The 13,122-nt window shown below is 39.1% G+C and overlaps 1 protein-coding gene across 7 annotated transcripts in view; it reads left to right on the plus strand.

Annotated features, from left to right (window-relative positions):
* BBS9 (Bardet-Biedl syndrome 9) overlaps nucleotides 1-13,122 on the plus strand; it is a 286,276-nt gene that overhangs the window by 255,288 nt on the left and 17,866 nt on the right. For 4 of the 7 annotated variants that reach the window (XM_064417632.1, XM_064417641.1, XM_064417621.1 and 1 more), the window contains one exon: nucleotides 483-566. The exons of the other annotated variants lie outside the window; for them this stretch is intronic. In XM_064417632.1, the coding sequence (XP_064273702.1) occupies nucleotides 483-566 (84 nt within the window). The remainder of the gene's footprint in view (nucleotides 1-482; nucleotides 567-13,122) is intronic. 7 annotated transcript variants of the gene reach the window in all.

Below are 13,122 nucleotides of genomic sequence, written 5' to 3' on the forward strand. Positions count from 1 at the left end.
TGTGATTTCATCAAAGGCTTTGTTTGAGCTCTGGCAGCTGGCAAGGCAGAGCCCTCTGCTAGCAGACTGAGTACCATCCTGAAGAGTTTTCACTATGCATTTCCTTCATCAGCTGCATATTCATCACATTTCATCTTTGCCCATCTTGTAAGGAGACTAGTCAACTTCTTGGTGTTCTCTGTTGACAGAATGGCCAATTTGTCCTCTTAGTAGTAATGTATTAAAATTGGGTTTGGGGGGCTTCTTAAGCTGATGGTAAGTTGGAGTTCTGTTCTTTGTATGACAGTTGTGTAAGAAAGAACAGTAACCTAAACTGCCCTTAAATTAAAAATAAATTAAAAAACACACTGTGTCCTTGCATTAAGTATAAAAAATGCTTTCTTATCTGCTTTAAATAAATGTGCATCCTGTTCTCTGAAGAGGTCTGCAACAGCCTGTGTGTCTATCTCTGCCCAATTGTGTTGTTCTCCTTAATACTTTAGGACTGGTCAAGAGTCTGCAGTTAAAGGTGAACACAGGTTCTCGTAGCTGGAGCAATGCTGAGAGATTTTCACAACTGCTTTTCTGTGAGTGATTGTGCCATGTAGGAAAGATATCTGCTGTTTTCTGGAAAAGCATTCCTGTAAATCAAGTTTCTGGGGATTCATGGGAGCATATATTCATATATATGAATATATATGTATTCATATATATGTAATACATATATTACATGTATAGCCTGGCATACAAACCTTGTTCAGATCAGTGGTGGTATATTGTTCTTGAGGCAGTACATTTATTTACTGCTCAGTAAATGCATTGGACTTCTGGGCATTGAGAAGCTCATGGGATCAAGTCCTTCTACTGAGGATATTGTTCAGCTCTTATTCTGTTCCTTTCTATATGAGTTTTCATTCAGCACTGTCTATTAAAATAGACTAATTAGATCTAAATATAAGGTGGAGAGATAGAAGGTGAAATTCAATCTAAAACTTAGGGTGTGATGCTTGTTACACATTTTTAATGGAGGTAACCATTATAGACTGACAACCTGTTGTTACAATAAATACAACATTTGGTAGCTGTATGGTCTCTTGACTTGTGAGTGTGTTCTTGGGATGAGATTCTGTTGTGGTGTATACCACACAACTGCTGACCATTTTTGGGTTGGGAAAGAGGTGGATCTTCTTCACAGCAGAGAAAACAAATTGAGTCTTCTGAGAACTAGCTCCAAGAGGAAGGCTGGAAATGCAGAGCTGTGTTAAGGGAAGACATGATTGTAATAGAGAGTAAAACTGGGTAAATTCCAATTCTAGTGAAGAAGTTAAGAGGAGGACAACATTTTACTATGAGAAGTATTTTGAAGAAATTGAGTGAAAGATAAAACAGTAAAGGAAGATGAAGGGGATTTATACACAGAGAATAGGGTGATTCAGAGTGTGGGTAACTAGGGAACATAAGAGTCAGCAAATACTCAGCAGAGCTTAATTGGTGAATTGTAAGAAATTAAAAGCTAAGAGGTTAAGAAAGAAAGAAGGAAGTCGACAAATGCTGGCAAACAATAAGTGGACAAAAGGTCTTTAAGGCTATTTGAGATAAAAGCCTGAAGTGTTTGCAAGTACAGCACTAAACAGGCAGTACATATTTCTGGTTAATTCTCTCAACACTCTAGCTTGTGGCCCTTTCCTGTAGTGAGGAGCTACATGAGGTGGCTAAGCTGGTCCCGGATCACTCCTTGCTGGAAAGAGGAGATTGTTCCCCTTTCTTTCTCCTGCTCCTGCCTTGCCCATGTGCTAGCACTTGGTTCACTAAACCATCAGAACATAAATGTTTGTGTGATTTGTATCACGTTCGCTTTCCCTGGTGTTATGTGATAATTCAGTTGTGAAGTCTGATGGGTCTTAGCACCAGCACGAGGAAGAAATGGAAATAAGCAGCTGGAGTAAAAGAAAGGAGGTAAGCACTCCATTTTGTACTAATGACTCCTTAGAGCAGCCATCTGCCTGTCTCTACACCGTGCCTCAGTTTTACAGGCATCTGAATCATTTAAGTTCAAGCTCCTGCTGAAAGGAACAGGAGCTATACTTGCCTCTCAGCCATGTGTTTTCCCTGCCTTGTGGTGACACCACCGGTGCATGGTGGGATGGTCAGCGGAGCTGGGACAATTAGTAACCTGACAAAAGAAAAGATCTATTTTCAGCAGTGTCATCTGTTGCCTGATTTGGCTGTGTGAGCCCTGTTTGCAGGGACTCAAGAGGAGGGAGGAGGAGGAAGGGTGGACCTTCATTCTTGGATGCAGCCCATACTTAGATGAGCTTTAGCCAAGGGTGAAGCCAGCCCGTAGGCTTTTCTGTTCCCTGCTGCGTTAGATTCTGGTTCTGTAACATGGATATAGTCTTACTTGCCCAGAGGGAAGAGGGTTGTAAATAAAGAGGCAGTTCATGGAGATATGGTAAAACTTAGCTTAAAGTGTTAAGTTCTTCAAGCTTTTTGGATAGAAGGCATTGTATAAATACTGTTTATATTAAACTGCAAAAATAACTGTTTAAAATTTCTGGAATAGCTGCGGGAAATAATTTTAGGTCTGTGTAAGGAATGCATGTTATTTTAAAAGCGGGAAAAACACTGAAAGAGGAAAGTTACAGCAGAGCAAAGGACAGCGAGGATAATGCAGTAATGTGGGCATTTCAGGTATGCCAAATAACTAGATCTGAGTTCTTCAGGAAAGAAGGGAGTTTTACTGAATTAAGGATTCCACTTAAAAAGTGTGTGATTTTAAAGGGAATTAAAACAGTGGGTCTTTCAAAGCTTTTTGAACTGGAGTCAGGGGCAGAAAACAAGGAGATATAGACAAGACTTGAAGTGCCATGTTGAAAGGAATTGAGGAGGAATTGCACCCTGTTGCCTTCTCTCTAAAAGCTCTACAATATTAATAAATGTTTACAGATGGTTATTAATGTTGTAGAGCTTCCAGAGAGTAAGCAACAGAGAAGCAACTATTGCAGTTTTCTGAAAAGAGATGGGTAAGTATTTGAAAGAAAATATCTAGTGAAATTATGAGGACTTAAGTGAGGAGAATGTCCTAGGCAGGTTCTTGCTCTGGATGAATGTGTGAATCTGTGTGTGAATGGTTCCTTGTCCATGGTGGTAGGGAACACAAGTAAAAAATATGTGCCAGGCTCTGATAGGGTGAGTTCACAATGGAATTTGTGGCATGGTTTTGGTGTGTATATCTTGGGTTCTCTATGATCGGGATGACCCCAAGCCAGCCCGATGGTTGAAGAAAGAGTCGGAGTTCTTCGTTGGCGGTTCTCAAGGTCGTTTATTGTTGCTTATCTAAGGTGTTTTCTCTCCGGCCCGCCACAGGCCTGTCTGGCTGGTCAGTTCGAGGCACACTACACGCCTCCCAGGCTGCTGCTATCTTTTATACTAAAAACTACATATACTATGTTTACAATTATGTTCCAATACCTATCACCTATGCTAGACAGTGACTTTCTACTCTAAACCAATCTGTGAGTGCCATCATCATCCTGAACATGGATGCCAGGGAGAAGAAAGAAGAAGGACAGGGCACGCCCAAATTTCTCCATCTTGGAGCCCCTGACCCCCATGTACAGAATCCCAAACCCCCCTGTACAAGGTTCTAAATCCCCCTGTACATGGTTCCAAAATTTTCCCTTCACCCTGTGTTTACTACTACTGTGCTACTTAGACTTTTGTAACCTCTGGCTCTTCATACAAGGTTGGTAACTTCTCCCAGGGGCTAAGATCGAATCCCCAAGTCTTTTTGGCCTTCTGCCATGGCTCATCAGCCCCCTGCCAGGGGCCCAAGCCATCCAGGTCACCCAGAGGGATGTCCTGGGATCCCACATGTATACTCTAGTGCAGTCACCAGATCTGACTTCTGTGGTTGCATGGGAGCAGAATACTCTGTAGTTTGATCAGTCTCTAGCCTGGTGGGTGTTTATTTGCTTGTCAAATTGCACTGTCATATAATGCAAATTCTGTGCATTTTATTAGCTGTCTTGGTGCTGATATTCATGTGCTTTTTCAAGAGAATGCGTATGTTCTATGTGTTTTACTCAAACTGAGCACATATTTTTATATGCAGATGGCAATTACAGTGAATATATATAGGGCACAGGTTGGGACTTCCTTCCTTTTGACCACAGCCTCCTCTGTTCCTGTGTAGTTACCTCATAACATAAAAGTAGTCACAAGCAGTCATGCATACTCAAGGTTAAAAATGGTTTCTCACAGTAGTGTTATACAACCTGTAACTAGATGCCAAACCCCCAAAGTGCACTGAATCAATAAAAATTCCTCTTGGTCTGCACTGAATAAAGCAATACTGAAGTGGAGTAGCCATATCGTTTTATGTACCCACATCCCTCAGTACTTTCTTGCAGGTGACAAGAGTTTCAGCATTCCTTCCCTTACTTCCAGCCTGCTAAGGAAATAACTGGTGACAGACAAATCTCAAAAGACTTAAAAGCTCAATTTCTGCAGTTTTCTGTTTAGAATATTTATTCATATTTTTTTGACCCAGAAAGTAAGATGAGAATTTCATGAGAACAAGCATTCTCATGAGTTTTCTGGGATTTAATTACCTTCTGTTTGAGTACAAGTTTTACATGTCACAACATGACTTAATAATATTCTGTGTTTATGCTTTTTAAAAATGCATGTCTTATATAGTCTTCAGCTATGTGCTATGTAAATGGCTGGCTTCGGTTTGCATGTTAAAAGAGCCCTTTGATTATAATTTGAACCTTTTATTTTAGAAAGGAAACTAAGACTGGGACCTCTTAAGTGTCCTAGTTTGGACATAGAGAAAAGTGTGTTATTCCAAATGCAGTCGTGGAGGCTGAGAAGAAAGCCCCATCTCTCCAAGCTATTGTTTTTTTCTCTGAAAACTATTGTTTCTCCTGTCTGTACACTCAAGATGACGATGGTAGTTACGGCTTGCATTTTCATTTCATCCTGTTATTGTTACTCAGAACAGTTAGAGACTGGAGCTAACTCTCCAATAACAATTGATTGCTAATTGCAAAACTGTAAACTCACTGAAGAGCCAAGACCTGGATATTTTGTGTCCAACAATGTTGCCTGCATAGTGGATCACGGGTAAAAGATGGTTATCTTCAACAGCGATGAGGTTTGAAATACTGAGTGCACCTTTATAAGCAGAGGTAAAGTTGAGGCTGAAAGTGAATGAGGTATTAGTATACTTTGTCTTGTGTAGCTCTAAAGTGGTTGTTTAAATTGAAAGTGAAGTTAGGAATTGTAAAGGTCCTAAAAATGAAAACAAAATTAAAAACCAGGTTAACCAATACTCCAAAAGCTTTTACTTTGAGGGAAGATTTATGTAGGTTTTTAGTTTATTCAAACTGTTTCACCTATCCTTAGAAACACTAATAGTACTTTGGATTTCTGTAGCACTTTTCATCTGCGAACCTCAAAGCACTTTGCAGGCATTAATTTAATTAAGTTTCACAGCACTCCTGTGAGCTAAGTAATGTTTAAATAAGATCACTTCACCCAGTACTGAAATGGAGCCACCCCAGGGGTGGAATGTGGTAAGTATTCAATAGTACATAGCAACACTCCACAACAGTTCAGGAGAGAGCGTGGAGAAAATACTGTATCCCACTGAGACTGCAGGGTGAATCTTGTTAGACAGCATATCTCTTTACCCGTTACTTTTCCTTAGTTGTTGGTTTCATTCCACCATCTTTTTGATGACTTTGAGGGTCCAGGAGCTTGCTTCTAGGTGTCCCCAAGTGATCTTTGCCTAGTGATCTCTGCCTGACTTAGCTCAAATGGCTGTGATGCTCTATTCAATAGGTTGTACCCCCTAATAAACACAGTCCCTCTTACTTTCATGCCTTGGTACTATGATACTGGTTTAAAAAGAGGAGGATGTCATCTGTAACCAGTTGTAGAGGGGTAGCAATTTCTTCATCTGCCTCTTTCTTGTAACTGGTTTTACTTTTATGTTCAAAACTGAGCAAATGCATTGAATCAACAAAGTCTGAGCCCCAAAACAATGCATTTTTCCAAGGAATCTTAACTTTCAATGTGCTCTGTATGACATCCAAGCTAGAAAATATAGCTGAGGTGGGGAAAGGGTGAAGGGACTCGTGCCAGTTCTGCTTAGCTCTTAGTTCATGCTTTGGTAACCCAGACTGGGACATTGATAGGCCAACAACACATTGGTTATTAAAAGCAGATGGACATTTTTTTTCCTATTGTCTGCAATGATGACATTATCTTGAGATAAAAGGAAATTGCTGCAATAACTCTTACTTTCTATTTCTTTTCCATCACATTTTGCACTGTATGTTTTTGTTTTACTAACCCACTGAGGTGCTGAGTGTACCCACTTTAAAAAACAAAAAAGAGTACTCTTTTGTTTTTAACCTCCTTTCTATGCATTTATCCTTTGCAATTGTCTTTCCTTTTCTAGCATGACACTGAAAATCTCCTGTCTTGTAAGGAGTATAGGGGAATATAATGAAGAATTCTGTTCTGTCATAGCAAAGGGGCAGGTGGTTTCCATTATAAGCTCAGCTGGAGCTTCCTTCCATGCCAGCAGCTTCCCACAACTGAACTGCAGGGCTCATCTCTGCCCTTTTTGGTGGGAAATGTGGAGAGGAAGTGGAGTACAGCTCTGACAGATAAGGGATTACTCAAATGGCTTCTGTCACAGTTTGGGGATTAGGTTTAATTTTGAATCCATTTATTTTGTGCGTCCTGTTTGTACTTGTGACAGTCATGAATGAGGACATTCTGCAGGCAGGAATTTGGCATCTAAGGAGCATGATTGGAAGCACAATGTCTGGAAGGCTGCAAGAAGACAATTTAGCCAGTTTGGTATCTCCTGTCTCTCACCTGCGCAGAACAACAGGGCCTTTTACAAACAGAAGTGTTGTCTGTACCTGTGCTATCTCCTCTTGGGCCTGCTGCAGGAGGAAAGAGTACGTGGCTGGAAATCGTTTTGGAACATAATCTGACTGGGGGAAAAAACGTAGTTTACCCAACTATAACCACTTAGCCAAAAAGGGACAAATTCCTACTTGAGTTAGGAATTGGTGTGCAGAGTTGATAGACTTACCAAGGCACTTAACAGGATCTGTTGGAAAATAGAGAGGGGAGATGCTGCTCCATGAGCACAGGGAAGACAAAGAAGCGGGGAAGAGGCTGATTCACAGGACAAAATTTGAGCTAGAGCCAAGGTGCTTCATAGTAACATTTTCTAGTATAGAAGAGAGGTAAATGATAGGATAGAGACATAGAAAAGCCTGAATGGTGTGCAGTAAGTCAGGACATGTTCAGTTAGATCAGTTTGCTTTCAGAGCCCTGTCCAGCTTGACCTTGAATGTTTCCAGTTATGGGGCATCCACAACTTCTAAATTCTCAAAATACTAAAATCAGGGCACAAGGTTGCAAAAAAGTAAAGGGGATGCCCTTCTACATGGCATGTAAATTGCACTGCACCTTCCTGCAGGATGTTGTGGAAACCCAAAATGCAAAAGGATTAAATGAATTTATGAAAGAAACATCAATTGAGAGCTAACAACATTCCTGTGCTTTTATACAAGTAATGTTTGAAAGATTATTTTTTTTTTCTTAAAGGTAAAGAAAGGGTTTGGTTTTAGGCAGAAACAGGAGACAAAGAAGGAAATGGAAAGCAGGAGTTACCCAGTTTATTCTAAAAAATTGGATCATGCTTAACTTTAAACTTGTCAGTACTGACTCAGAAATAAATGGAAATAGGTGTGTGCTAAAATGTAAGCATAGATTAAGTTTTTCCCTGTTTAAGTGCCATGGCATGTGGCACCATGTGAACATTGCAATTGCAAGTGAACAGATTTTAAAATTTTCTTTTTCCCTGCAATTCAGTATGAAAAAACCTGTAGTCATTGCCAGAGAAGTTTTGGGGTTTTTTTTCCTCTATTGGTTAATTAGGAATTGGAATCAGTAGATAAGGAACAGGCATAGCTGTTTTGGGGCATATGAAAATAAGGGGGTGGTCAACAAAAGCACTTCTTTCTCTTCCCACTTACTAGGAGGACTTCCTACTTTCGTCCTGCCAGGACTGAGCATTATCAGTCCAGCTTACAAAGGTGATAAAATATGCTTGCTCTGTGCTTTCTGGAGATAGATTATAAGTGCCCACTAGATTCCTTTCAGGTTCTCATTGCCATGCTAAAAGACTTCTAAGGAGCATAATCATAATCATGTTCCAGTGGGATTTGGGTAACTCTGAACTCATTCGGGAATTAAAGTTCTAAACAGAGTTTTAAAATGCTGTTATTCCATTTTGCTTAATTGGCAAGTTGTATTTTTAAGCAAAAATGCTACCTGAACAACTTTAAGCAGGCCTTTGGACTATAGAGTTTACTTTAATCCTGAAACTTAATTTTGTAGGAAGAGCTAATCCCCAAGTTAATTAAAAGTGGATAAACTAAAATTATTACGTATGAGATATCCATAAAATGTTACAATGGATTTTTTAATTGACAAAATGCTTATGATATTACAGTTCTAAATGCAATTATTTGCAATACAACATGCATTTACCACAAAAATATAGGAATTCCAGCTTTTTAATTCAGCAAGGTGAGAGACTTTTAAGATCATCAACAAAATAAAAAGTCGAGTTCTATCCACAGAAAAACAGCTGAAATAATATTAATCTTGTTCTTTAAATTTTCGGTTTTGGAGCCATTTTTATTCCTGTATATTCATTCACAGTGAAGGAAATAAGCAGAATGATAGATTCAAACTTTAAGAACTTTTCCCAACTTACTTTTCTTTATATTCCAGAAATAGCTGGCCTCTGTGTCCCAGGTTTTGAATGAACTTCCAGTTTATTTACACAGCCGTTCTTAAATTTGGTTTTCTATTTCAGTGATGGAACAAATCTTTCTAATTGTCTGCAAGAGTTCAGCAGATGCTTCAAACCAGAAATATTGGCTTAGCTGGCAACTGGTCTGACCTGTGGCTTAGGTACCAGAGAATGTATGGCCCCAGCTCCTTGCTTCTCTGGTCACAAACTGCAAACTGGGCAGTATTCTTGTTGCTCCTTGAGGGATATTGTTTATTTTTATTTTTGCAAATCAAATATAAACCAGGTGGCGAAAGACTAAATAGCCAAACTGTAGTCAGGAAGTGGTTAGAAACAAAGCAACAGTAGCCTGTTGATTCTCAGCCGGGTGACCCAAGCGGGGGACCTGGTCCCAGTATCTATGTATATCTAAATTACTGAGCTGCTGTCTTTGGTCTAGCAATGCTGCCTTCTGTGGAGCAGCTGCCAGGACTGACTTTAGGATTTGAGGCTATGGTAAAAGATGATCTAGATGTGGGTGTAACTATGTTCCTGGTATTGTTCTTGGTTTGTTGATGAACATGGTAAAATTATATTTTTCTGAAATGTTATGTTTATACTATGAATTCTATTACCTCAGTTCAGCCAGTGTCCCACAGAAAGTTTGCATTGCTGTGTCCCTGCCTGCCATTTAATCTTGCAAGTCTGGCTGAAGGTTTCACTGCCAGCCACAATCTCTGGTCAGTGCCATCCATCAGAGGTCATGGAGAACCACCCATGGTTCAAAACTGGTCTTGCCCTTCCCTCTTCCACTGATGCAGCTTGGTGCAACTGTATTCCCATACTACTATTCCCATACTATTTTTTTTCCTACTTCATGTGCTCAAGTGGTATTTTTAGGACACTGAACAATTATATAGTGTGTCTTTATCTCTCTACATGTTTCTCCTCTGACTTTCCTAATTTCTTCTTTATTGATAAAGTATATATCTTTCTTGACAAAAAGCTTATTCTACCATTGTAACTGTTATGGAACTGAAGTTGAAGACTTCTGGGGAAATATGTGTGCCAGTGCCTTCTAGGGAGGAAAACATCAGCATCCTTCCTAATCAGCAGGGAGCCTTCTGGTATAAAGTTTCAATGGGCAGAGTAGCAAATTTGGTAAACAGAAGTACTGCTATTTTATAAAGAAGATTATCTTGCAGTAGGATGACTTATTAAAGCAAAACCTTTTGCATGAGCCAGGTCATCTGGCCTTCAAACACACTGTGGAAAAAAGAGAGAGAAGTCCACCAGACTATTACTTATTCTGTGGAGAAAAATCTGCTGAATCTGCAAAAGCACAGTGTAGTGAGTGTCATTTCTGTCTCCTTCATTCCCTAAGTGCTCCCTTACAAATGAGGAAACTGTCCATGTTGGGCAAAATTTGCTCGGATCTGTGTTTTACCTAGACTTAATCCTTCCAGTACTGGCAAACTGAAGTCACTATCCAAGCAATGGCAGTTTCAGTAGACAATGTGTGTTATATTCCAGATTGCTATCTTGTAGTTTGTATGTCACCAGCCATGAGATTAAGTGCTCTGTAATGTGCATATTACAGCTATTTTTTACTTCCTCTTGTGTTTTGTTTGATGTAAAGTAGAGATGAACAAAAGCAGATAATGATTTCAGAGCCAATGTATTGCATATGTACGTGCCTGGAAGGAGACGCAAGAAAAATTTGGACCTAGAAATAAAGGAAAATTTTGGGGAGAGAGAAATAACTTCCTTACAGATGTGATTCATTCTTCACGTGAAATTTTTACTTCAAAAAGCTCAACTTGAAGTTAAGGGTTTGTTGAGTAAATTATTGGGTGAAATTCTATATTTATTATTATTCCAGGCATCCAACTAAATGGTTGTATTGAGAACATCATCGTTAAAGCCCTTTTGTTCTTTAAAATCTGTGAAAAGTGAGGGTGGCTTGCATATGTTTTCATGTTACCATGCTTTGTTTTCTAAAGTGGTGCGCCCCAGTGGACAGCAGCATTCTAAAGGCTGCTCAATAATACCTAGTATTCCTTTAAAATAGACAAATTCTGGTTGGTTTAGCTCCAGCAGGTTTTTTTTTCACTGACACAGAGGTGCTCTGTGTTTGCTGTGCATGTGCCAGATGCGTAACTCCATCGTCCTTTCCCCACCAATCCATCAGTGTCACTTTGGTGGTGCACCTGTAGGGTGGTATGGTAACAGCTGAAAGAACTCCGCGTCATTCTTATGCTTCTGAAGATGAGGACCTTCCATTTAGGCTTCATCTACAACCATATGTTTAAAAGAAGAACCCCAAAACCTCATTATTTCCTTTTGAAAATGAGCACCTGTTTGGCAATCTCTTACTGGGAAGTTTTTGCCCCATAGATTCCTGTTCTCTCCTTTATTCTGTGGGCAGCATCCCACAGAAACTGGTTTCCACCTTTTTCCTTGAAATCTTCTCTATGCCTTGAGAGCAGCTGAAGGGTGAGCAGAGGGGTTACAGCTCTCCTGGCACATCTCGTGGGGGCTGGCAGAGCTGTCTGTGCTCAGGACACATGGGGTCTCCAGTGCTGGCACTTGGTTTGTACACGTGCATGGAGGTATCTGATCCTGCCAGGGTGTTGTTCATACCCATGTGGGACAGAGCTTGTGAGTCCCATGCTCTGTTTTGAAGAAACATGAGGGTAAAAAATTGGGCATCTCAAATGGTGTTGATTCTTTTTCTCTTTCAATGATGCAACTTCCAGTACAATTTTTTTTAGAAAACATTTACAGTTAGGAAGGAATTTTAAGAGGTATTGAATTCACCCTGCTTTTAAAATGATAATTGTTCTTTAATATGTGGCATTTTTATAAAGGTAACTGGTGGCAAAATTGTAGGGCTATTTTTTAAGTTTAATACCAGCCTCTGACTTAGAAGTGCTTCCTTATGGACTATCTCCTTAGTCATATGTAGTTAAATGTCACAGTGTAGCTTTTGATTTTGAAGGGTTTTTTGGTTTTCCAAAATTTCTCATCTAAAATTACTTTTATCCAGGGAAAATCATCAATACCTTTTTTCCCCGCTGAATGGAAATTAATGGTGACTTAATTTACATAAACTTTTTCACACAACTTCAGTGAGTATCTCTGAGATGTGGATTGTAGGAAGCCAAGCTGAAAATGCATCTATTTTTATTTAACATGAAAGAATTGGAATTATTGAAATGGGGCATTTGGATTTGTTGAACTAGAACAAATCAAAATTATAATTTCAAAATGGTTTCCATCTAGTTGTTTTGTATTGAACAAAAATACCTTTAATTTTTCATCTGCTTTGAAACCTTATGTAACCAGGACTGTTGATTCGTGTTATTGCCTCACCCTTGTTCAACCCTCATGGCCAGTTTCTCATGAAGAAAGATAAACATCTCAAAAATATATAATTTCATACAATTTTCATAGAGGTTGCCAGATGGGTATAAAGGACAAGTTCAGATTACTAGAGGAAAGGCTCAAAAATAATGAATTTAGGTCAGCAGTTTGGTTTAATATGGATTTTAATAAGTATGGCCTTACCTCACAAGCAGCTTAATTTGTGGTTCTTGCTTGGGAATAAATTAGTAGATGTGAAAGGTACTGTGGGCTGTGAGGTGAGATGAGAAGAAACTTAAGTGGCTTCAGCTGGACAAACTGTGGGAGAGTAACTATGTAAATCTGACAAAAAAAATCAGATATAGGAATCAGCATAGGAGTTTTTAACTTCTGTTGTTCTTCATAGCATTGCTGATCTGAAACTTAATGAAAAGTGTCTTTATTTGCCTTATTTACATGTTTTGATGTAGCAAATAACAACACTTTCCATAATGCAAGCATTCCATTTCCAGAATGGAGTTGCAATTGCAGACTTTGCATAGTTGCAAATATTTATTTATACACACACACATACATATATATACATATATATATGTGTGTGTCTATATATGTATATATGTGTATGTATTATATATGTATGTCTAATATCAGTATTGAAAGTCAGCCTTAAAAAATTCTGATTTCATTGTCCTGGCCTCTTGGCTCTTCAGTGTTGTATTCAGATCTCAGAAGAACTGCCTTTGCAAAGGCAGTTTTGCTCCTTGGCAAGTCAGATTTCAGAGAAAAAAGCTGTTTTTACAGTCACCCCTAATTTTAGTGTTTGATATTGGCCATGAGCCAAATTTATGAGCTTTTTATGAACGTAGATAACTTGAGGTAGGAAGAATGAAAGGCACTAGAAAGTTACCTGGTCTTTTTAATACTTCCAAGTGTTTCAAGTT

Source organism: Passer domesticus, chromosome 1 (assembly GCF_036417665.1).
Source record: "Passer domesticus isolate bPasDom1 chromosome 1, bPasDom1.hap1, whole genome shotgun sequence".
Taxonomy (NCBI): Eukaryota; Metazoa; Chordata; class Aves; order Passeriformes; family Passeridae; genus Passer; species Passer domesticus.